Source organism: Nyctibius grandis, chromosome 22, assembly GCF_013368605.1.
Source record: "Nyctibius grandis isolate bNycGra1 chromosome 22, bNycGra1.pri, whole genome shotgun sequence".
Classification (NCBI taxonomy): domain Eukaryota; kingdom Metazoa; phylum Chordata; class Aves; order Nyctibiiformes; family Nyctibiidae; genus Nyctibius; species Nyctibius grandis.
In genome coordinates this window covers 5,935,198-5,958,900 of record NC_090679.1, presented here as the reverse complement: position 1 = coordinate 5,958,900, position 23,703 = coordinate 5,935,198, and the positions used below count along the sequence as shown (strand labels likewise).

The 23,703-nt window shown below is 46.6% G+C and overlaps 1 protein-coding gene and 1 non-coding gene across 2 annotated transcripts; both read left to right on the top strand.

The window, feature by feature from the left end:
- Nucleotides 1–864: 864 nt before the first annotated feature.
- HSPA9 (heat shock protein family A (Hsp70) member 9) lies at nt 865–22,949 on the top strand. Its single transcript, XM_068417244.1, has 17 exons — nt 865–1,024; nt 1,865–1,923; nt 3,307–3,394; nt 3,508–3,689; nt 4,197–4,321; nt 5,888–5,961; nt 6,049–6,155; nt 6,981–7,143; nt 7,791–7,883; nt 9,614–9,823; nt 12,299–12,526; nt 13,337–13,441; nt 14,511–14,628; nt 17,053–17,147; nt 19,435–19,527; nt 21,230–21,370; nt 22,180–22,949. The coding sequence occupies exons 1-17, from the start codon at nt 938–940 to the stop codon at nt 22,237–22,239; spliced, it is 2,028 nt and encodes a 675-aa protein (XP_068273345.1). The 5' UTR covers nt 865–937; the 3' UTR covers nt 22,240–22,949.
- LOC137672879 (small nucleolar RNA SNORD63) lies at nt 12,769–12,839 on the top strand. The gene has a single exon (XR_011049665.1). It is a non-coding gene; the product is annotated as a small nucleolar RNA SNORD63 (small nucleolar RNA).
- Nucleotides 22,950–23,703: the final 754 nt, after the last annotated feature.

Below are 23,703 nucleotides of genomic sequence, written 5' to 3'. Positions count from 1 at the left end.
ACGATCCCTGCCCTAGTCCTGCTGGCCACACTATGGCTGATACAAGCCAGAATGCTGGTGGCCTTCTTGGCCACCATGGTGCCGGGCTCCATGCATTGTTTTCAAAGGTGTTTAGCTGAATGTGCTTTTGGGAAAAGGGCACAAAACTGGCATGACTGAGTATGAAATGAGGACGCACAGTAGCCAGAAAGGCCTGTTCTGTGCCAAACTGATACAGCCTCGGCTTTGGTTGTGCCTCCAGCATCCCCGGGCCCTGTGTGCAGGCTTGGGCCCTGTGCTGGCAGGCCCGGGCTCGCCCCCGCCTGCAGGGGAAGGCCTCAGCGTCGGCCCTGTCCCACGTTCCGGGGCACGGGGGCGCATTCTAGCCGCTACGGGAGGGCCGGTGCGCCAGCCCCGGCCCCTCACGTGGACACGGCGCACACCACTGCGCATGCGCGGCCGCAGCCGGCCGGTCCCGCGCGCCCTCTCTCTGCGCATGCGCCGGGGCAGAGCCTGCCGCGCATGCGGCGCCCCGGAGCGATTGGCGCATGCGCGCCGCGCGCCCTGACGCAAGGCCGTTGCAATCGCGCTGAGCTTTATCCTGTCCGACCTTGAATGCGCGGCAGCCCGCAGGACCCGGGCTGTCCCTGGCGGTGCCGGTGTGCAGCGGGCCATTTCGGCGCCCGTGTCTCGTCCCAGTACACACCGGCCGAGACAGCGAGCTCTCTCACGGTCTCAGAAAGGCAGCGCGCAGCCGTGTCCCGGCACTGGTGTCCAAGCGCAGCGCCGAAATCGAGGGGAGGGATCAGGCGATTATCGCGACAGCCCGCACGGGGGGTCCTGCGGCGCGCTCTCCCCCCACCCCCGGCCCACGTGGGTGGAGGTTTCCAGAAGCGCCGCGGCCCCGCACGCACCCGCGTCCTCCCGCCGGCCCGGCTCGCTCCACCGCCGCCCCGCCATGCTCAGCGCCAGCCGCGCCGCCGCCCGCCTCCCTCTGCTCCTGCCGCGCGGCGCCCCCGCCCCCGCGCCGCCGGGGCTGGCACAGGTGCGTGAGGGGGGTCGGGGCCTTCGGGGGGGACGGAGGAGGCCCGAGGCGGCGCGGGAGGCCCAGGGGTCGGCGGCGCTGAGGGGGCCGGGGGGGCTGTGGGGGCACGGTGGGCGCAAGGAGGGGGCTGCGGGGACGGCAGGTGTCTGTTTCGGTCGCGGTGCCGGCCTGCTCTGCGCAGGCCCTTGCGCCCTTCCCGGCGCACGGAGCGCGGCCTGGCCGAGTGTCGTGGGGAATTAGCGAAACGTTCACGTCTTGGTGCGTCCTGTCTGTGGTGCTTCTCGTAATACATCAAGATGTTTTGCTAAAAACTCATTCCCAAAGCAGAAGAAGGGATAATGCTTTCGGAGTTCTCCCGGGTTACTGATTTGCACGTGTGAAGTTATGGCCACTGCGAAAAAACGGAGAGTTACTGGAGAATCTCCGCTGCACATTCTTCAAAGGATGGAGTAGATCATTTGTTGCTGACCGCGCATAAAGCTGCGCGAAATGGGGTTAATGTTTATTTGTGGCTGTTCATTGAAAGCTGAAGGGTCAGAGTTAACTTCCTGAAATGTTCGTTGCCTGGTAGCGTGTTCGTAGGTTGTTTTGTAGGAGGGCAATAGCTCGGTTCTGGTAATACAAATCAGTGTCACAGGAGGTGAATAAGTGCAGTAATTGGTTTTCTACAGCAATCTGAATCTTTTTCAAATTCTTTCTTAGTTTGTACTCAAGATTTTAAAAATACAATGTTGTCGTAGGACCGTGTCACTTGAGACATCGTCTACCTTTGAAAGGCTTGGCTTGAAGACAACTTCATGTTTAAAACTAAATTTTCATTAGAACGCGTTTGTTTTGTAGACATTCTGGAATGGCCTCAGTCAAAATGTTCTCAGAGCAGCATCCAGCAGAAAATATGCGTAAGTATTTCCTTGTTTTTTTCATGTTTGGCTGTTTGATGTTTATATTTAGTCTCCTCCTGATACCAGAACTAATTATTGGAGTCAGAGGTGGAGTAAAGGAGCAAAACCAGCAGGATAAAACTAGTACCTATGTGTGTCGCTTTTCTAAGGCTATGTTTTCATCTCTTTACTTGTTTTTTTTCCAGGGGAACTTTTAAGAGTTGTTCTTTCCCCATTCTCTGGCCATCAGCAGCATCCACAGAGTGTGAATTGTTGAGATGTGTTTCATTTAAGAAAAAAAAAAATTGGTGGAACAAATTGTTTTACACTGTCGTGAAATGAGTGATGCGTGGCTCTGTTTCACGACAGATAAAGTTTATTTCAAACAGCTCATGCATTTTAATCACTTGTTTTTCTTGTTGCAAGATCAGGGGAAAAGAGTAGCAGTTAGTTGTGCAACTTAGTCAGATGTTTTGTGGCTGATGCTGATTCAGGAATGGGAGATCTGTTTGTGTTAGGGAAAACTGCCCGGTTCTGGTTAGTACAGAGAAACGGAGCAGTTGCACATTTCTGAGATCACTGGTTTATGTTCTTTGAACTGGAGTTAGAGCGACTTAGCACCTTGGGGAGTGAGAAGGTGATAGCCTGGTCATAAGGGCCCTGCTCTGCCTTCAGTATGCTTTCTTCATGCCAGAACATGGATTTGTTTATAAGGCAACACTATGATTCAGGAGTTCTCTCTAGCTTTGCAAGGGGTAATACAGACTTCCTAGAAAGAAGGAGAAGATTCAGGTTTGTCTTGCGTAAGAACCACTCCCATTTTTCAGAATTAAATTACTCTGCTCCTCAGGATCAAAAAGATGGTTATCTTTGGCTCTGGCTCAGAGAACCCTGCATATGGGCTTAATAATTTGTTGTCTTTGTGTGTTCTTATCTTTATGCTAAGCAGTGATAAACAAACCAATACAACTCAATATTAGCATTTTGACTCCAGGTGAATGTTTTCAAAGGTGTTAGAACATCAAAAGTGACCCAAAACAAGTCCAGGAAACTTCATGAATGTGGGGACAGAATTAGTTATGGCTTTGTTTTATATCAAAATCCTAAGGGAGGTAGAGAATATATGTAGTACAGATGGTTCTGGTGAAGAATAGCATTTTATATATTTAAATAAACAAGCCTGGGTTTAGCTGTAAGTGATCTGAGTGAATACAGAGGCACAAGCTTAAATTCTTGTATAGGAGTCAGACACAGAACACCTTAGGTCAGAATACAGTGTGTATTTGCTTCAACAGCTGGTGGAAAAAAAACGTGTTGTCTTCAGGGTAGAAAGCTTTTTTGCTATCAAATGAGTTATTTTCCTTTAGTAGTAATTTTTTTTTCTCATAATATGCTTTACAGTTCAGAAGCAATTAAAGGTGCAGTTATTGGAATTGATTTGGGTACAACAAACTCCTGTGTGGCAGTTATGGAAGGAAAGCAAGCGAAAGTAAGTAAAAAATGAATACCAGCTTATAGTGACGGTATTAGAAGTTGAATGTCCAAATTAGTGTTCTCAGAGGCAGTGTTTTTTGATGGCATCCTGTTATGTTTTTTACATAGGTGCTGGAAAACGCGGAAGGTGCCAGGACAACACCTTCGGTTGTTGCGTTTACGGCCGACGGCGAGCGCCTGGTTGGAATGCCGGCGAAGCGGCAGGCGGTGACGAACCCCCACAACACCTTCTACGCTACCAAGCGTCTCATCGGGCGGCGCTTTGATGACCCTGAAGTGAAGAAGGATATGTAAGTGAGGGTGGAGAGCAGTGCCACTACCAGCAGGAACGCATAAAATAACAGTGCTGTATAACAGGACATGTTAACGTTTTAAAATATAACCCCCTTTTAGTTATGCCCTCACGTCTCAGAGTTTCATTGCTTGTATTCTGAGGGCCAGGCTGTGTTTTGCTACATTAGTTACTGACCATCTTAAGTTTTTCAGAGAAGAAGAAAAAAAGCTTTGCTGATGCTGTGCAGAATGGTCAACATGTACCAATGAAGACTGTTCTCATCCTTGAGGGCGTTTACAAAGCTGTGTGATCATACCTAAGGCTTGTGATTAAATGATGTAGCTGATTAAAAGCAGTAGGAGTATATTGGTACTTCTGGGAGTCCCTGTGACTGAGGCTGCTGTTGGCAAGTTTGGTAGTCTTTGTCTAGAGCTTGTACGTGTTCACTTGCTGATAGTAGTTGTAGGGGTTTTGTGCTGTGTGCCAATACAGAAGTTGAGTTTGGAATTCCTCTGTTTTTCAGTAAGAACGTTCCATTTAAAATTGTCCGTGCCTCCAACGGTGACGCCTGGGTAGAAGCTTGTGGGAAGCTCTATTCTCCAAGCCAGATCGGTGCCTTTGTACTAATGAAGATGAAGGAAACTGCAGGTTGGTACAGTTTGGTCTTTGCCATGTGTGAGCACAAGTGTGACCTCGGTGCTGGGCCATGGTAAAGGGCAGTGCAGTAGCCATGAAGGTACTTTTTTGGTATGAGAATCCGTGTATAGCAGGATCTTGCACGGGGCTGATTGTGGTAGGGTACAGTGATGGGCTGTTACAAAGCCTCGAGGAAGATCAGTGCCTGCCTCAACCTCGGATCTTTGGCAAGATACTAGTGCCTTACTTAAAGCATACTTATATCAAAATTGAATACTGATTGAGTTGATACTCAATTTTAATTGAATTGGATGCACACTTATCAGAAGAGGGAGCTCCTTTTCCTTGTAAACTGCAGTCCTTGTGCCTCCCAGGCTGTGGCTGAGCACGGGCCGTGGCAGCCAGGGTTTTGAGTGGCTTTGTTCTTATCCAACTACATGATATATAGCAAGAAAGGGAGTGTTCAAGGGACCTGATTGTTGGGCTGAATGAACAGCTGCTTAGCCAGTCGTGGTTTTGAATCTTCACTAGGGGAAAATATGTGTTGGCCTGGAGAATTTTTTTTTTTTCTCCTTTCCAATTCCTAATGTGGTTTCTGGGGGAATTGAGTATAACACATAGAGATAATAGTAGCTGCCATCCACAGCCTCGTTTGGTAAACATTGTGCATCCATTGATAAAGTGTTTGGAGGGCAGGACTAAAGGTTGTTACTGAAGCTTCATCCAAAGATATTTTTTTTTTTCCCCCAGTGTTAGGTCCTGGACACTTGCTAAAGCTTCACCCAAGAGTAAAATATGAGTATGTGGTATGCCAGCCTCTAGATGTTATGAGTCTGACTTATTCTGAGAATGGTGTTCCTCTGCCTTAAGCAGGGGTCTGCTTCCTGTAGGTCTGGTGGCTTTTGGCCTGGGTGATACATGAATTGAACTATGGGATGATCTGGCTTTGCAAGCAACACAGGATAATGCAGTGTGTAAGGCTTGTGTGGGTTTAATGCATGGGCATAAATCCTGCCTGTGCATTCTCACTGCATCATGCACATTCTTGTTTTTCAGCAGGTCTGAATCTGCATTTGATGACATCTTTCTCTTTTTGGAGAGAAGTTTGTGACCTTAAGTTAGGGTGTAATACATGTTTTTCCTGACTTACTGTTTCGAAAGGTTGTAAAGTTGGTCTATGTATATTTGTAAGTATAAAGGTTACCTACAGCAGACTATAAAAAGGATCAAAATGAGTAAGTTTGAAGTGCATCACATGTTGAACACTCCAAAGAAATGTAAAACAACTTCAATCTCACACATTAAAAAGCTCTCAGATGAATTCTCACTCACTAGTGGCATCCAGTTACCGATTGAATTGCGGAGGTGCTTTGCTGTTCTATTAGAAATCTCCATGTTATGTGGAAGGACTTTATTTTTTTTACTGTTCTCTGTGTTTTCCCAGAAAGCAGCAGGTTCTTGAGCAGCAAGCCTGTCTTCTGTTCTTAGTTCAGCAACATTATTTCAAACTACATGGTAATAATGTTGTTACTCATCTTAGAAAGATAACTTTCTGTTTTGTCTCCTTTTTTCCTCCAGAAAATTACCTCGGACATTCAGCCAAGAATGCTGTGATCACAGTCCCTGCTTACTTTAATGATTCTCAGAGACAGGTATTCACCAAGCTGTAAGATTTTTGGGCCTATAAATTGCCTTTAGTTTCTCCCTGTACTTAGCACTCTTCCTCTTTTTTTCCTCAGGCTACAAAAGATGCTGGGCAGATCGCTGGCTTGAATGTTTTGAGGGTGATTAATGAACCAACAGCAGCTGCACTTGCCTATGGTCTGGACAAGTCTGAAGACAAAATGTAAGTGCCTGTTCAGAACACCTACCCTCTCTTAAATAAGGATGCTGTAATTTGCTTTGTAAATGCCTCTTCTGCTTTCTGGTTTTTAAAATCTTTGGTTGGAATGCTGCCAAAGCAGACTCACAGCCGTGAGTCAGTGCTGTGTAATGTCACCTCTGTTCTATGCCAGCCATACTTGTTAAAGAAAGTGAGTTCATAACTTGCAGCTATAACTGAATTATCAAAGCTGAGTGTCAGTTTAATTATCTTACCTACCAGTAGCAGTGATAGGTGTGGCTAAGGACAACTGGGTGAGAGGCTGTCACCATTTGTGCTGAAGTGTCACACAAGAGGTACGCTGGCGTTTGGTGCCTGATATCCACAGCTTGCGTCTTCTTCCCTGACTGCATTCAGCCTTCTGTCACTGTCAAGGGTGCTTATATAAATGCAGGGGTTTTGTTACAGATTTTGTGTTTCTGATGTAGATTATAGTGCTGTGAAAGCCTCACATTTTGAAAACCATGTTTCGTAATGGTTCTGGTGTCCTTGTCCTTGTCATTGGATGCGAGTGTGTCTTTTTTTTTTGAAGAAGGAGAAACTGCCCTCTGAAATAACAGGCAAGGTTAAGTATTGCGTAGCACATCTTTCAGAGAAGACTTCCACGTGGACTCGGGAGTGCTCAAGGAGTGCGTGCACTGTGTAATTGTTTACTGTGGTCTTCAGAGAGGCTTTTCACGTTTGTGGACAGCAACGTGAATTCTGCACACTTCGTCTCCTGAGGAGAGTGATTTTTGAGCCACACAACTTTGTCTGGAAAGTAATGTCTTTCTGCATCTGTTCTTGTAGCATTGCAGTCTACGATTTGGGTGGTGGCACTTTTGATATTTCCATTTTGGAAATCCAGAAGGGAGTCTTCGAGGTGAAGTCCACCAATGGTGACACTTTCTTAGGTGGAGAAGATTTTGACCAGGCTTTGCTACAGTATATTGTTAAAGAGTTCAAGAGAGAGGTAAGGCATCTCATCAGAATTCAGTCTTGTGTTTTTCAACCTCACTTAACTTCTATAGAAGAACGTAAATCTTCCTAAATTATTAGGACTTGGTTTGTAATCTATGGCACAGTTGAAATTTAAGAGTATTAGGCACCTGTTAGCCTGGCTTCCAGTTCTTATGCTTGTTTTCTTGAGGTGGAATATTCCTCTCCTGGAAGGCATAGACTAGCAGGACTTCTGCCTTTTTTTCCTCTAGTGTAGCAGGACTTACCCTATACATAGTCTGCTTACTTTTAATAATAAAAATCTGTGGTCCAATTGAATGTGTCAGCACAGATGCATACAGTACAGGGTTGGCTGCAGGAAACTGCAGTGTAATTCCAACTCCTTTGCCTTTATATTCTGTCATGCATCAGCTTTTCCAAGCTTTAATTGATTACTTAGTGTATAATCACTACCAGAGCAGAGAGGGCTAGCAGATGTTTTTGAAATGCTAAATACATTTGCCAGAAGTGAGATCACCAGAAGTGCACAGACAGGGCTGTACTTTTCCAAGCATCTTCACAGTCAAGAGTGATAGGACGGTGAACTGCAATGAAGAAAGGCTCTCCACGAGTCCTGTGCAAAAGTTGAGAGTCTCTTAACCCGTACTGTTTGTCGCTTAGATGGGTGTTGACCTGACTAAAGACAACATGGCCCTTCAGAGGGTGAGAGAAGCATCGGAGAAAGCAAAGTGTGAGCTTTCGTCATCCGTGCAGGTAGGTGGCTGGGTTCAAAGCAGTCCAGTAAAACCCTTTGATACACTGAGTTTTGCATTGGTTTTGTTCACAAAGCTGTACAAAATTGCTGCTTTTTCTTGTGGTGGAAGAACAAGCTTCTGTGTGACCAAATGCTACCACTTTAACAGAAAGTCCGTTAGCAGGGTAGACGGTTTAGGAGCGCAGTTAGTTGTCAGAAACTAAGAATGTTAACGGGTGCTGGGTTTTACCTTTCTTCTGGCATCATGTTTTCTCATCTTGCAGGGAATGTGACCTTCTTCCCAACTTATTATGTATTTCAGAAGTATGATGGGCATCAGGGAACTTAGCTGCAGCTAGGACTGCTGGGTTACTGGAAGCACTTGTGGCTTTGCACAAGCAGTTCCAAAACCTTGGTGCTACTCATTCCACTGAAACAGCTAATTTGTCTAATAATAAGAAATAACTTCTATGAAGAATCTTTACTTTTTTGCCTGCAGAAGCATTGTCTAGACAATGGGCAACATATACCCACTTTTATTTTTTCCACCTGCTTTGTATATTAATGCATTCAAGCATGTCCTTTATTCACTACTGAATAAGGAGATGGAGAAGCAGCACGTTAGGGGTGTAATAGTCTTGCCTAAGTGAAAATTAAGGTCAATTATATAGTAATTGAAATGGGGTCTCTGCCAGTTTCTAGGTTCTGAATAAACTTTTTTCTTTTATGGTGGTCTTTTTGTTGGCCAGTGGGGAGCTCATAGCAAGGAGTTCAGGCAAGTCACAATGGATGCATAGTTCTGCCAGAGACATAGCAGGCTCTGTTGTACTAGCTCAAGAGTTGGCAAATACAGTCTGTTCATACCAGGAAAAACTGAATTCCTTAACTCCTTAGCGCTGAAAGGAAAAAAACTTGCTTTTGGCCCTATTTTCCCCTAATATTATTGCCTAATATTTTTCCTCTAATATTACTAATACAGTGAATGCACACCTCTAGTCAGTAACGTGGGTTTAATTCTTGTTGTGTAAACTTAATCTCTGCAGCTTAAAGCATTAATGTTTTTAATTGCTTTGATTTGTAGTATCTTTTGATGTCAGCATGACTCAGCGCTTGAACAAGATGGTTTCAGTATAAGATTTGCTTTAAAAATCCAACATGTGAATTTGTAGGATCATTCACAAATAGCCATGAAAAGTGGAGATTATGGTTCCTGGCACTGACGAGCTTTGTGTTAAATGGCAATGGGCTGGCTGTCGAACAGGAGTTGTTTGCATTTAGAAAGCAGTCATGAGTTATTTCCTTCACGTAGCTCACCTTACATGAAATGTTAGTCATTTGGCAAAACCTTTCAGAACTCTGAAGGTGGGCTTGCTTCTGTGTTGTGCTAAAGGAAGCGGTAATGTTTCTGATCTTACCTCCTGGCTGTGATAGAAATTTTTCTTAACAATAAAAGACCTCAAAACAACACACTATTGAAATTGGAACTTAACAGTTGTAACCCTGAGATGTGTAACAAAATAATTTTCCTATCTCTTGTCTGAAATGTCAAGCATAGAAGTATGCCTGCTGCCACTTAAAGACTGGGCCGCAGAACAGACACGTAGATGTTTCTGTACAGGCAGAACAGAACCTGGAACTTGATCTAAAATCTGTAAAATCTGTAAAACTGTATTGTAAAATCTAAAATCTGTCTGTAGCTGCCTTATTTTCCACTCCTGTTTTTCACTTCGTGTGTGTTTCTGTGCTGCAGACAGACATTAACTTGCCGTACCTTACTATGGATGCCTCTGGACCAAAGCACTTGAACATGAAGCTGAGTCGCTCGCAGTTTGAGGGCATCGTAGCTGATCTGATCAAAAGGACGGTAGCGCCGTGCCAGAAAGCCATGCAGGATGCTGAAGTCAGCAAGAGTGACATTGGTGAAGTCATCCTCGTCGGTGGCATGACCAGAATGCCAAAGGTATGAGATCTGTCTCCGTTACAGGCAAAGCTGGCACAGCTAGCTAGTGCTTCCTGTTAGGGGTGAGCTGTAACAGAAGAGTTGGGAATCTGGTAACTCCAGCGCTGCAGCAGCTGCAGGCTTCCAGGAGCAGAGCAGACATGTTAGTCGCATGAAAGCAGTGGGAAGGGACTCTCTCATCCTTTTTAATCAGCTCAGCTTGGATCTGGGGGCTGTAGCTGAGTTGCGCTTCAAAAAGACAAGTGGGAGGCATCAGGAGTTGAAAATTCAACTGGACTTTCTGATGTGGACCAAACACCAGCAGCATTGTTCAGATGCACAGGGTGTTTTCTCTTGTTTGTGGACTTCAGTGTGTGATCAAGGTACACTTCAATGGCAGTAACCTATCAGTAATCTTTGCCTTTTAGTGGATTTCTTCCCCTGTGTAGAGCACTTAGAGCCAGCTGTGAGAAACTGCACAAGCAGAAGGGCTCTGTTACCTGCTGGTTGCTTGTATTCAGCTACCTCTTTGGGGCTGGATGTTGCCAAGCATATTTAACTGGCTGTTCCAAACACTCGTTACCTAATACCTGGCCCTTGTGTTCTGTGGTGATAAGCACCAACAGGTAACTGAGAAGCTTGCTCTGCTGACATGCAGAGTCTTGCAGATAAGGCACTGTCTGCTGGTGATTTACTGTTCTTCTTTGTAGCAAAGCAGACTACGGCTTAACTCACCTGAAGTCAGAGCTGAATGTGTATGTACACTGCTCTCTTCAAGGGTACAGCTTGTCCTTTTCTAGAGAGATCATCAAAATATCATTCCATAGTGATCAGTCAGGCTTGGACTATTTGTTTGCTGTTAAGATTGGGGATTTGCAGGTCCTTTCTAGGATAGTAGGTGTGTACATGGTCCTGCTTGGGATTGATGTGGGGTTTGGTAGTGAGGTTTTTTTTCTTCCCGAAGTGTTAAATGAGCCTGGTGGCTGGAGGTGATATTAGTGCGTGCAGAAGCTCACCCAGGCAGGAGAACTAGAGCAACAAGATAAACGGAAGCTGCTGCTCTGGCCAAAGCTCAAGTGGGGTGACTGTGCTATACCTTCCCAAAGGCCCCGCTGTTCCAGCTGGGTAAAGGAAAGATGGTGTCGTTAGCTACGTATGAAGTGATGAAAAACCACTTCTAGAGGTGGGGAAGCCCTTTCTGAAACATTGTGTATCCTTTGGGGGTGGGAGACAGTACTTAAATATTGATATTTTTTATTATTATTGTTTTTACTTTTTTATGCCCTATTTATAATCTCCAGCATCTGTGGCTTTGAGCTTACATGATGCATTCTGGAGTGCCTGTAGTTACAGCTCTGGCTCCGAGATCAGCGCCTGTATGTTGCACAGAGCTTTCTCACACGTACATTGTTGTGTTCATTTCACCCTGCTAGGAGGGAACGTGCCACCTTTGGAGCGCTTGCGTGGCCAGTGCTCCAGGGAACATACAGTGGGTGGCTAGAAGTTATGTTTCTCTTGTACTGTAAAATACGCCTCCAGAGGGAAAGACTTGCACTTAATTATATGCTCATACATGAAGTGTGTTCCTCTGTAATGAGCACCCTCAGCACATGTCTCTTGGCTTGAGTGCAGAGTTGGACGTTTGCTTACAGCACTGTTTTCCAGGCACATCGTGCTCACCCGTGCCCATGTGTGCCTAACGCGTGTGCTCAGGGAGGAGGGAAGCTGCGAGCAGGATCGAAGTCCCACACCCTTCTCTTGTAAGGCAGAGGAGTGGACTACTGAGCTGTGCTCTGGTGCAGACACCTTATTGCATTCCCATCTGGATACTTCAGCGATAAATCTGCTGTAATCGTGAGCACATCCTTTAGAAAGGGCAGAGCAGTGAAGAGCTAATAACGCAGCTCAGGCTGCCTGCTGACATAGCAAATCTACTTCTCTGGTGAAACAGCCCATTAAATAAAGAGTTGGGAAATACTGTCCTTCATACAATTTCCTTTTTTTTTTCCCTTTATTACACACAAACAAGATTAACTGTCCTTCTGCTCCGGATTTTTACCTTCCCTGCGCTCTGCCTCCACAGCTGTACCGTCCTTGACAGCTGTGTTCTGCCCAGTGTTGGCCTGTACAAGTTCCCGGGGAGCAGTCCTTGACTCCTGCTTGATAAGCATGGAGTGATCCCTTCTGAATACGGCCGGGCTGTGTGAAAGGACTGGTGTAGGCTGACCTGCAGCTGGCAAACTTGATTGCAAAAAAAGTCTCCAGAGAAGGGGTTGTCTAGACTGAAAGGAGTGCATTTAACAGGGTACGTGGAAGATGGGGAATTAGGGAGCAGTCACAAGCCTGAAGCTTAATGTGTCTGTCATGCCACAGGGTTACATGGCAGGAGGAGCATAAAGATACAGACTTCCAGCCATGGCTGGCATGTTCTCGTGGCCAGAGCACTGGGCGGTAATGGTGCACTCCGCATACGAGCTGTGCTTTCTCTCCATTCAGGTGCAGCAGACTGTACAGGATTTGTTTGGCCGTGCTCCTAGCAAAGCAGTTAATCCTGACGAAGCCGTTGCTATTGGTGCAGCTATTCAAGGTGGCGTGTTAGCTGGTGACGTTACTGATGTCCTGCTGCTGGATGTAACTCCCCTCTCCTTGGGGATTGAGACACTGGGAGGTGTCTTCACAAAGCTCATCAACAGGAATACTACCATACCAACTAAGAAGAGCCAGGTACAAACTAACTCCAGATGGGTGGGTCTTTTGTGGTGATCTCAAACACCCAGTGAAGGCTACCCAAAGCATCCCAGTAGATAGTCTTGTCTCCTCCTTATCTGGCAAGGAGAAGTGGCTTAGAAATCAGATTTAATGTCAGCCACTGAATATCTGTGGTGATTATTAGCGTGAGGTAAGTTGAGTTAATGTGTGCCAAGATACCCCAGGATGTTTGTGGCCTGGCCATGATTGCAGTGTGTGTGCCATGATGTAACTGTCAACACATCATTCTGAAGAAGAATTGTGTGGAGACCTTCTGTAACTGAGCACCTCACACGTTTGAGACCACCTTTCTTGGGCAGCGTACCTCGGAAGGGATGATTTTTTTTTTCCTGTGTTGTAAGGCCCTAGTAGCCTTGGGTGTGATCCTTTCCTTTGCCTTTTCTGGGTCTGCTTGCATGTGTTCTTACTGATAACACTTGTCCTCTCTGGGGCGTGGGGTTGGGGCAGGAGCCCTGCTGCTTCAGGAGGAAATGTTCTGGTAACGTGGCTGGTTGCCACTGGAGCCTGCTGTTGGCGTGGCATTGCCAGTTTTCATGTGCTCAAGTGCATATAGGACGAGATGCCACTGAGCTTGGCTGTTGCTAGTCTTGGTGCCTCGGTGCTTTGTAAGAGGAACAGGGCAATGACAAGCATGTAATGATTCTTTATCTCTTCAAAGCAGCTTTTATTTGTTCCTTTCCTTGTTGTTTAGTCAGCTTGTAGCTGCCTCTCTTCATGTGTTGCAGTTTACTAGCTAGCCAGTAACTTTCTGTTCCTCTTCCACAGGTGTTTTCTACAGCTGCTGATGGGCAGACTCAAGTGGAGATTAAAGTATGCCAGGGGGAGAGAGAGATGGCTAGTGACAACAAACTCCTTGGCCAGTTCACATTGGTACGTTGGCTACTCAGTATTCATGACCTTAGACTTGACCTTCTTTGAGAAGTTCAAAGCCTTCTCCATTTCAGTTGACCCCTGAAGGCAGTGTTAGCGAGGGAGTCATCTTACAGAAGACACCTGACCCTATTTGTAGTAAAAAAGCAGTCTCTAGAGGCACAGCCTGATTCTGGGGCAGCCTTGCAGTGGCAGGGGAGCAGCTAGTGTTTCAGATGGAGCTTAGAGTTTCTAAGCAGTCTTAGGTGGCACAGGGGCTACTGTAGCTTTAGGGCTTTATCACCTAGAAGGGCCCTTTCCACTTCTGGGCACAAAGAGCAAAACGAGCTCTGTGGTACCAGGCCTGTGCAGCAGGTAACCTGAGTGTGGGCCTTTCCTCTGGTGTTGGAAAGACAAGACTTGGAGCAGGTTCCATGATACCTGCTCCTAGGATAGCCCATTTCCAGCCCAGTACCACTTTTCTGTGAACGCCTGTAGAACTGCCCTGCTTACTGGAGAACAGCTGTGCTCCAGGGGTTCTTGTGTGCAGTGTGTGGCTGCCTAACCAGCTCCCTGTGCAGAATGGGTTTGGTCAGTGTTGGCAGAGTTTGGCACTGTTATTAACTGCCCAAACTTGCTGTTGCTAGGAAGGGTCATCCAGAAAGGAGGGGCCTTGCCTTTCTTTTGTACTTTTGAAGGAAGCCGTACTGCCTGTCCCTCTTAGTGTCGTAGCCTCAGAGGTAGACAGTGAAGTCCAGTCATGTCCAGAACTGAGGAAACAGAGCATCCTGCCGTGTCCTGGAGGGCAAGAGTGGCTTGTTTAGCAATAAAGCAGAACCTGTGTCACCTCCAAACCAAACTTGGGGGCTGCCTCTTGTGGCGTCTGTGCACTTGTTCTGGGTAGAAAATCTGTATCCTGTTAAATCTAGATACTGCTAATTCACCACGTGATGCCAACAGGCGTTGAGAGGACTTGGCTCTGAGGGTTAGCTAACAGTTGATTCAACTGACAGCGTGCCTGACAGTGGAGCCTCGTACCCTGAGCTGATGTCCACGTGGGAGCTAATGGCTGAGCGCTTCTCGTTCTCAGGTTGGGATCCCTCCAGCGCCACGTGGAGTGCCCCAGATTGAGGTCACGTTTGACATCGATGCCAACGGTATTGTTCACGTGTCAGCCAAGGATAAAGGCACCGGACGCGAACAGCAGAGTAAGTGCTCTGGGGTGCTGCCTGGGAGTGAGGAGCGAAGGTGTGGAGCGGTGAAGGTGCCGTAGCACACTGGGCACTGAGGGGAACACTGGGTGATTCCAAAGGTGATGGAGTGCTGCCTTCGTGGGCATCCCACAGTCCAGGGGTGGGTGGGGACTGTGATACGTCTTACTTGCTTAAGAGTAAGGATGACACAAGCAATCTGTTGCCAGTGCAGCATAGGTGCAGTTGAAGTCATCTTAGCCTGAGTGTCTTCTCTGGAAAGGAAGGCAAAGGACTACTGCAGAATGAAATAGGGAAGGGGAGAAGTGACAACTGACCTGTAGATCCGTTTTAAGGAACTAAAGCCTCTGTGAACACAGAGCACTCTTGCCCTCACTGTTAGCCTGCTGACAGAGATTGCCACTAATGGATGCTCTCTCTGTGCACGTGAGGCAGAGATGAAGCACCTGCCTACACCAAGGTCAAGGAAGTCCTCACTGGCAGGGTTTTACCACATTCCAAGTCATTTTGCACTGTACGACAGTCCTTTCTTGGTCTTGCAGTCTGCTGTGGTCGCTATAGCAATGTTTCAGCAGAGTGCAACTGTTTCCTGGGGTTTCCTGTATGTATCAGCTGTGCCCCAGTCCCCAGAGAGGTGTTGGGCATACAGGGTGGCTAACTGAGGGCTCACGAGTGTTTGTGGAGCAGTGCTCCTGTGGCTTACAGGGGTGTCCTGTGTCTCTGAGGAGCTCGGAGCAGTGACATTCTGCCCTAAGTTACCCTGAAGGGACAGAAATTGGGGTTTGGGAATCCAGCACCTTGTACGAGTTGTTCTTGAGCTGTGCTCCTGGGCCTGTTGTTCCTTTGGGAGTGCCCTCTGCTAGTGCATGAAGAGATTGCTGTCTGTTGGAGGCTGCCTGCGTGGAGGTGCCAGCTTTTAGGGGAGATAGCGAATTAAGATGATCTCTGTTGAATCCAAGGCATGTCAAGTACAGCTGAACAGATCAGCCCTGTGCCAACATCCTGTTTTGTTTCTAATTACTTCATTACAAAGGTCTCAAGTTTCAAGTATTTTGCAGCATCAGGTATTTTTGTGTAACTACCTTGTTAATTTTCATCCATTTAGGCTGGAAACGTCTCTAAATGGCAGGAGGCTTGGGGACTTCAAGCTGTTGGTATATTTTGCTCTGTAGTGCAATGAAATGTTAGGGCCCGCTGTTCTGGGGTAATTAACGACAGGATTGACATTTTCTAAAGCTCTGTTGTGGGCTCAGAAAATTAATTTGAAGCATTTGTAGATTCCCCTGATACAAAATATCTCTCTTGTGCCTCTAACTGGGAAGCCTCTCTACTGCCCTTCTGTTGTTTCTTGGAGGCAACCACTTGAGCAATGAAATGCAAGCTCCAGTTAAGAGCAATATTAACTCTCTATTGGCACCTTGAAGGTATATGCTCTTCTTAATCATGCTGCTTGGCCTTTGGCAGGAGTTTGTTACCAAAACCACGGTGCTTGTTACTTCGATTTCCTTGTAGATTTTCGACGTGTGGCAGCCTTCTACCTCTGAGTAGCCATCTCCTGGTAATAGGCAACCAGAGTTTTTTAGCTGCCTATCTGTATGCAAACATCATCCTGATTATAAAACTGAACTGCTCATCCCACATCTGCATCCAAAGGACATGTGTGTGTCTGTATCTTTGTTCAGAGTTTTGTTCCATTGGCAAATATTAAGTGGAAAACTTAATTTGGGTGAGGATCTTGGTATACCCTTTTTTGGACTTTGTGATATCGTGGATGTTGGTCCTCTCTTTTGCAATGAAATTATGCTTCACTGCAGAAATTAGATTAAGTCTAGGCTATACTTTTTGGTACTAATGGAGGAAAAAAAAAAAAAAAAAGAGGAGACCTTTAGGAGCCTTACCATAGAATCACGCTATGTTCACTTAAGGGTAGCGTGAGGAGCTGGGTGGGGAATGTTGTCATATCCTTCTACCAGCCTGGACTGCTTTCCGACAGTGAAAGGAATGTCTGTGCCCTGGTAAAATGATTCCTTCTGTTTAGGTTTTTTTACTTTTGTTTGATTGGGGTTTTTTTGCTATTTTTTTAGTTTTGTGTTTTTAACCTGCTAGAAATACCCTTTGGTTTGGGGGGCTTTGTGTGCACAGTCGTTTTCCAGGAGGAGTAACTGAAAAATGGTCACAGTGACTTGCAGGCCATTGGACAGGAGGTGTTTGGCAGAGCTCTGGGGAGTTCGTAGGTGTAAGACATCAGGCTTTTATCTTGCCAGCAGCATCACTGCCTCTTCAAAGACTGGCTTTGTGCTGCCCGTGGGGCCTGCACAGGTGCAGAGTCCCTGAGCGAGGCTGATGCCATTGAGAGGGTTGGGGAAGTAATACCTCAGAAATGAGAGCACATTCTTTATTAATGTTTCTTCTCTAATGCAGTTGTTATCCAGTCTTCTGGTGGCCTTAGCAAAGATGAAATTGAGAACATGGTGAAGAATGCAGAGAAATATGCAGAGGAAGACAGGCGAAGAAAGGTAATGTGGTTGTTACAGTATCTTCCAGCTAGCAGTGTGCCTGCCGGTTATCGCCGTTCTCTGCTGTTCACTGTGCCCACCTTTGAAGGAGCTGCAGCTTCTGGTCTGTACAGTCGTGAGCTGTTTGCTTGTGCAGTTACCTGAATATCTGCTTGCTTCTTTATATTCAATTTACACTCCAGAGTTGCAAGAAGGAGTAGGCAGAGGCATTTGGATCTTGGGTTTGGGTTGAGTAACTTGCCCTGTGGGACTGGCATTTTAATTCCTCCCTGAAGAATTGCTGGGACACAGAGGCAGCAGTAAGCAAACTCACCTGCCTGTTACTCATGACAAACAGCTTTGAGCTTTGCAATTCTAATTATGGTTTTTGTTGTCAATGCTCTTTTCTGTCCACCTGCTTGTTATCTGGGCTGTAGTAGCTAGCCTGCTACAGCTGGGTTCTTGCAGTGATGTTCCATCTAAATGGAGGCAGTATGGGGATATTTAAGCTACTTTCTCTGAGTTTATTTTAAGTCTTAATTTATACAACCTGCCAAGCAAACCTGCACCTCAGCCTCCTCCTTCTTAAGTGGGAAGTTGCTTTCCATAGTGCTTAAAACCTCATGGTGGCATCTCGAATGCTGCATTCATCTGAGCTCAGTATTTGCCCTCAGCGCAGGTGGAGACATCAGGAGATGTTTGAAAGCCTCACTGACTTTGTCAAGAAAAGACTGACACTTGCCATGGTTGAGTGACTGAACCTGTGATACACATAGGATTAATGGTTGGGACTAATTGGTTTAATGAGGGTAGTACTAATGAATTATGCTGCTAAATATAGAACGTTGACACAGTGGAGGCCTACTCTGGGATGTGGCACCATCGTATAGTTAGTGGCTGCTGAAACTGGCACACTGGATTTACCCACTTCATATTCTCCTGGTCTGTAGAAACCTGTCTCAAGTGTTCAGGCAGTGTGGTAAAATCTCACCCTCAGTACTGATGGGATCAGAGGAGGACTAAAGGAGAGAATGTGTGGAGTAAATTCACGTGAAGCAGCATGTCCATGCCTCAGAAGCTCTAAAGCCCCAAAGCATTGGCTTATTAGCATTTGTAGGTTGGATGGAGACCCTTTAAAGACTTTGGTCTAAAAGTCCCACTGTTTAAATAACTGCACCATTGCCATGAAGTGTAGGTGCTGGCCTAGCATTTGAAGAGGCTGCACTGAAAACTTTTTCCTGTTGCCTTGCTGTGACTTTGTATCATAAATCACTGAGTAAGTTCTTCCCTGTTGTAGTCCTGAAGCAGGACTCATCTCTGTCCAGTGACCTATCAGGTGAAGGTGATTAAGTTGCTTTCTTAACTAACACTTCTCTTTACTTGACTTGCATAACTGTAATTGTCAAAATTCCTTCCTTACACCTTTCTGATCATGGTTTTACTGCCGTGGAAGTATCATGAGTGCATAAACAGAGTTATCACTGTGCTGGCCTCAGCATCCTGCTGTGAACTTTGACATCCCACAAAGAGTGAAGACATAGTGTAGAAACAAAATTATTTTTCATCAGCTTTCCACTATAAGTGGTTAGTCTCCTGAGAATATTACCACACCCTCATTCAGGTAGACTCTTCTCTCAGATGGAGAGAGCTGGGTGTCCCGAGACGGTTGCTGGTGAAATAGTTCATGTTGACACTGGGACTGAATTATGTCTCAGCAGGGCTGTGGCTTTGCTGTACTTAACAGCCTACCCTGTCCCCTGTTAGTTGTCTTTGCAACAGTAACGTTAGGAGCTGGTATTTCTCACCTAGCACAGTGGGGTTTTTCCACTGTTGAGATGCTACGTGCATTTGTAATAAGGGAAGACGAGTAAAACTACCTAGCATTTTAGTTGTCTCTGGTGCTCTTGTTGCTGAAGAAGCTTAAGAATATTTTCTGAAAGTTCTGTTGCTTTCTGAAGGAGCAGAGCAGAGCGAGCTGTCCTGTCTCTGCAGTTGCTGGCTCTTTCAGTGTGCCAACAGTAGTGCTGCATTAGTTGCTTCGACTTCCAGGGAAGTGGGATTTGCTGAGTGTGAAAGCATGAGGACTGCCTTGCCTAGCCTGCCTGTTTGGGCTTGCTGGTGCCAGAATGCATCTAGAAATAGTTCGCTTGCATTTATTCTTCTCCCTTGCCATTAAGAAGGACCCTGGGTGGGAGCTAAAGTGGAATTTGGCAGTTTGGGGAAAGAAGTGTCAGCTGCTAGTTCACACGTACACAACTCGTGGTGCCAGTGGTGCATGCAGTAGGCCCTCATGAGCTTTGTTACCCAGGAACGCGTGGAAGCTGTGAACATGGCTGAAGGCATCATCCATGATACAGAGTCTAAGATGGAGGAGTTCAAGGATCAGCTGCCAGCAGATGAGGTAGGTAGTTTCTGGTCCCGTAACAGGAAAGGAGGTAAGATTCCTTGCTGTATCTTTGCTCAGATTCTCACTTCGCTCATAGCTGGCTCTGGCCAGTGGCACCGACTCTGTGCGTATCTCCATGCTGTGGAAGGATGGCACAGTCATCGGCTGTCCTGGTTTTTGCACTTGGTGAGTGGGATGAGCGAGACTGATAGGAGGATGTAAAGACATACTTAGAAGAACATGGCTTGGATAATAGCAAATATCCTACTTCAAAGTGCAAGTTCAGTGTCGCTGAAGATCTAAGAGCCTGGGAAGCTGTTAATGAAAGGTTTCTGCATGAATTATGTCCTTGAGTTGGCCTTGTGGTGATTTGATTAGAACTGTACTGTGGCCTGTGAGATGAGAGTTTTGCTCAAAAGCTAGAGGTTACGAGCAGGGCCTGCCAGCGTCTTAGCAGAGGGACAAAGGCAAAGCTGCTGTGCAGTCCTGGCAGCCTCTTACTACAAACACAGCACCCAAGAACTTGGTGGCAATGAGAATTACTGTATCCACTTAACTCCACATTTTCTTCTCTCTTTGGAGTGAAGTGGATATTTAGTATCAAAAGAGAGCTTTTCATACCATTCTAAGTGACAATTTAGTTTCTAAAGCCAAGTTTAAAACAGATTGCACAATTTTCAAGCTAGCAAATCTCGGAAGCAGAATAAAAGGGCTCCTAGGGCTTCTGTGAGCCGTTTGAAGGAACGAGATTATAGTTTACTGGTAAATAGTAGCCTCTGATCAGTTTAAATGCTGTTTCTCAGCCCAGACCCTCTCTCTAGGATGGATATTGGCCGACTCTGTTTGGGATTATGATCACGGGAGTTTTCTCTCACCGGAGCACAGAGCCTAAATCCTTGTTCCTTGCAAGGACTGTTGTTCTCTGTAATGTCTTTTGGGGAATACCAAGGGCAAGTGGGTAGCAGAGCTTGGAAGAAGCCCTGTGCTGTCTGGGTAGAGATGGTGGCCTGACACAGAAGGTGTCGATCGCCTTCGTCTTCCTGCGGGTCTGAGTGAGAACTCTGCCCACGTTTTGCCTGCGAAAGCTGCTGAGCGAGCGCTGCTGGTACAGCTGTACCCCAGTAACCTCGCTTCTCCGGGCCTGCCTCTCCAGCAGCATGCCAGGCTGACAGAGAGATGCCAGACTGCGTGGAGGGTTTGACAGATGGCTACAGGGGCTGGGATGAGACTGTATTGCTTTGGTTTGCCTCTCTGCTCCTTCTCCCACGTGCAACAAAGGCATTAAACAGGGTGGTGAACAGCCTTACTTGTTGGCTTTCTGACATGCTTTAAATATAGATGAAAACCAGCTTTCTTTTCCCTTTATCCTGGTGACTGGCTCACTGGTGAGGTGTGCCAGGGACAGCAGCTCTCATCCTTGGCGGGCTGTTCAGGCTCTGCAGGGCTTTCTGTCCTTGGCGCCTCTGCGGAGACTGCAAACAAGGGGACCGATTAATGCCAACTGTGGCACATTTAGTGAAGTGGACAGGTGCCCAGAGGGAACTGAGCACAGTCAGACCGTATGGCTCAGTTTGAGACTTAATTTCATGGCTTCTGGCAAAAAAAAAAAAAAAACAGTAGTTTTGCTGTGGCCAAGGGGTGGGTGAAACGACAGGAATGAGATTCTCATCGCACAAAGTGCAGGATTTCATCATGTTTGTTTGTGCCTTATTTGCAGTGCAACAAATTGAAAGAAGAAATTGCTAAAATGAGGGAACTCCTGGCTCGTAAAGATGCCGAAACGGGAGAAAACATCAGGCAGGCAGCAACCAGCCTGCAGCAGGCTTCCCTGAAACTCTTTGAAATGGCATACAAGAAGGTAGGTTCATGGTCATCGCCATTTTATAGCCCTCAGGTGGGGAGGGGTGAGTGGGGACACTAAACACGTGGGTGAGGGCTGTGCTTGGAGGTACCGCTGTGCGGCTGCCTCTGAATGACACTTACTGAAGGGGCAGCTGTAGAAAGTGAGGGAGTGTTGAAGGCCTGAACTCTTGGCCATCCTGCTGTCGGTAGCCTGCCTCCCAGACGGTGCGTTAGCATTTCTGTACCGTGTGGCATGGAAGAGTGCTGGAAGCTCTTAATAGGGAGCATCAAGAAGAGCACAGACAGGGCTTTCCCCTAGGTGTGTAGAGCATGTAAAGCAGTAATGTCTGGACTTATTTTAAGGATGAGTGTAAAACAGACTTCCTAAAATTACAGTAGTAAGGCCATCAGGACTTCCTCCTCAATCTCCTTCCCAGTGGAAGGCTCACCCGTTCGAGCCCCGGCAGGTGTGCCCGGGGAGGTCTCCCAGGACAGAAGCGGCGCGCTCTGCGCGGGTGACCTTGGTGGTGCTAAGCTCTCCTTACTGCGGAAAGCTGCTTTTCTGCTGGCAAACTGCAAACGTTCAGTGCTGCAGCGTAAGCTTGTTACATCCACCGGGAAAGTGTAAATAATGGGAAGATAATTTCCTCCCTCTTAGTAGCAGTCATGCAGAGATGAGGATGGCTTCCATTCTCCAGTGGACAATTACCCTTTTCACTGAAGGAAGGGCTTCCTCAGTCTAGTACTTACTCAGCAGCTAGCTAGGAAAAAAATGTCTAGGAGAAGCATATTGTTCCTACAACTAATTGGCCAACTCTTCCACAGATGGCCTCCGAACGAGAGGGTTCTGGAAGTCCGGGGGATCAGAAGGAAGAGAAGCAATAAGAAGTCTCTGTCTTGCCTTGACTAGAGTATGAAGAAGAGGTCGATTTTTCTTGACGCTTGGGAGAGAAGGGACCTTCCTGAGCAGCAACGGGCAGAATTCAGACTTACTGTGTTTTTGCAGTATTCTATATATAAAATTCTTTAATGTATAAACTTAGTGATGTGTCTGCTAGGTAAATTGTCACTTGATGAAAGTTAATTCATGCCAGACAAAGTTAGGTGTTTGGCCCCGTGGTATTCAACTGAGGCACCTGGGGACTCGCTGATCATTTATTTCTGATACTTGACACGATGGTGTACTAAATCTGCTATCAAAGTTTGGAAACGATGTCACTAAATCGAAGGGTGGAGATGGAAGTTCTGCTGGAATGGGGAGGAGAATAACAGCTGTGTGGACCCTCCTTGTGGATCTGAGTACTTGTGAGCAGGTAAAAAGGCCTGGGAGCAGCAATGCCAGGGCTGGTTATGTTGCTAGAGAATGTTCAGATCTGCATCGAGGTGAGTAGCCTTGTTCTGAGGGAGGGGGGTTACTTCAAATTCAGCTGTAACGTTATTTCTTACAGAAGAGGCTCTGTGGAAGTTAAATACTTTGTTTGGCTGAGCCTTCTGCTCCATCCTGTGTCTGTTCTCTGCTTATAGTAAAACAATTTCCTTGATAAAACTGTTACTGGATCCATTCTGGATTTTTTTAAAATAAAAGCAGAAAAGTGTCTGATGTGGAGTTCTTGGTATCCTGACCTTTGATGGAGGACATGAGCCTGTTAACTGCCTGTGGGAGCTCCTGGGGGAGAGCAGCCAGCTGTAGTGGCAGCAGCTTTCGGAAATTTGTGCTTCATTTACATGCAAAAAGATCTCTGGTGTGAGATCAGGGTCTGTTCCTTCTGAGAGCATCACTGCTGCGCTCGTGGTGCCTCGAAGTCCTGCTGTGATCTGCACTAGCAGTGGGACTGCACCTTCAGGCACTTCGTGCTTGGGCTCAGCCTTCTGAAACAGGCTGTAGACTCGGAGCAGCAGTTGCCCACTGCACCAAGTTTCCAAGGAGGTGTGGTCTCCTTGCCACAATGTATTTAGCTGTTTCTCCATTTTTCCCTTCTGTTGCTCCATGTAACTGTAAATGGGAAAGAAGATACAAAGTGTACAGCTGCTTTATCTTGGCAGCTCAGATACTTGGGAGGGAGGAAAGGGTTCTTTTTTCTGTCACTACAGACAGTTTCCTAAATAAGAGATGCTGTTAGGGAAGGCTACAAGCCCTGATTCCGTGAACTTTTAAGTTGTGGGCTGGAAGGGACCAACACTGCTTCAGCCACTGAGCTCTCCCCAGCAATCCTAGCAAGAAAGACTAGAAGCAGGTTCCACTTCAGAGTAAATCAGCCCAGCCCATGGAAGTGGGCAGAGAGGGGAAAAAAAAAAGTTACAGTTAGATCACTCACTACTCTGAAGTGGGAAGGAGCTGTGGGCCCCCAA

Excerpts from the sequence above, each read along its gene's own strand:
- HSPA9 (XM_068417244.1), top strand. The coding sequence starts at position 938 with ATGCTCAGCGCCAGCCGCGCCGCCGCCCGCCTCCCTCTGCTCCTGCCG. Across the intron at positions 12,527-13,336 it reads TACCAACTAAGAAGAGCCAG|GTGTTTTCTACAGCTGCTGA; the intron begins GTACAAACTAAC and ends CCTCTTCCACAG. Across the intron at positions 19,528-21,229 it reads ATCAGCTGCCAGCAGATGAG|TGCAACAAATTGAAAGAAGA; the intron begins GTAGGTAGTTTC and ends CCTTATTTGCAG.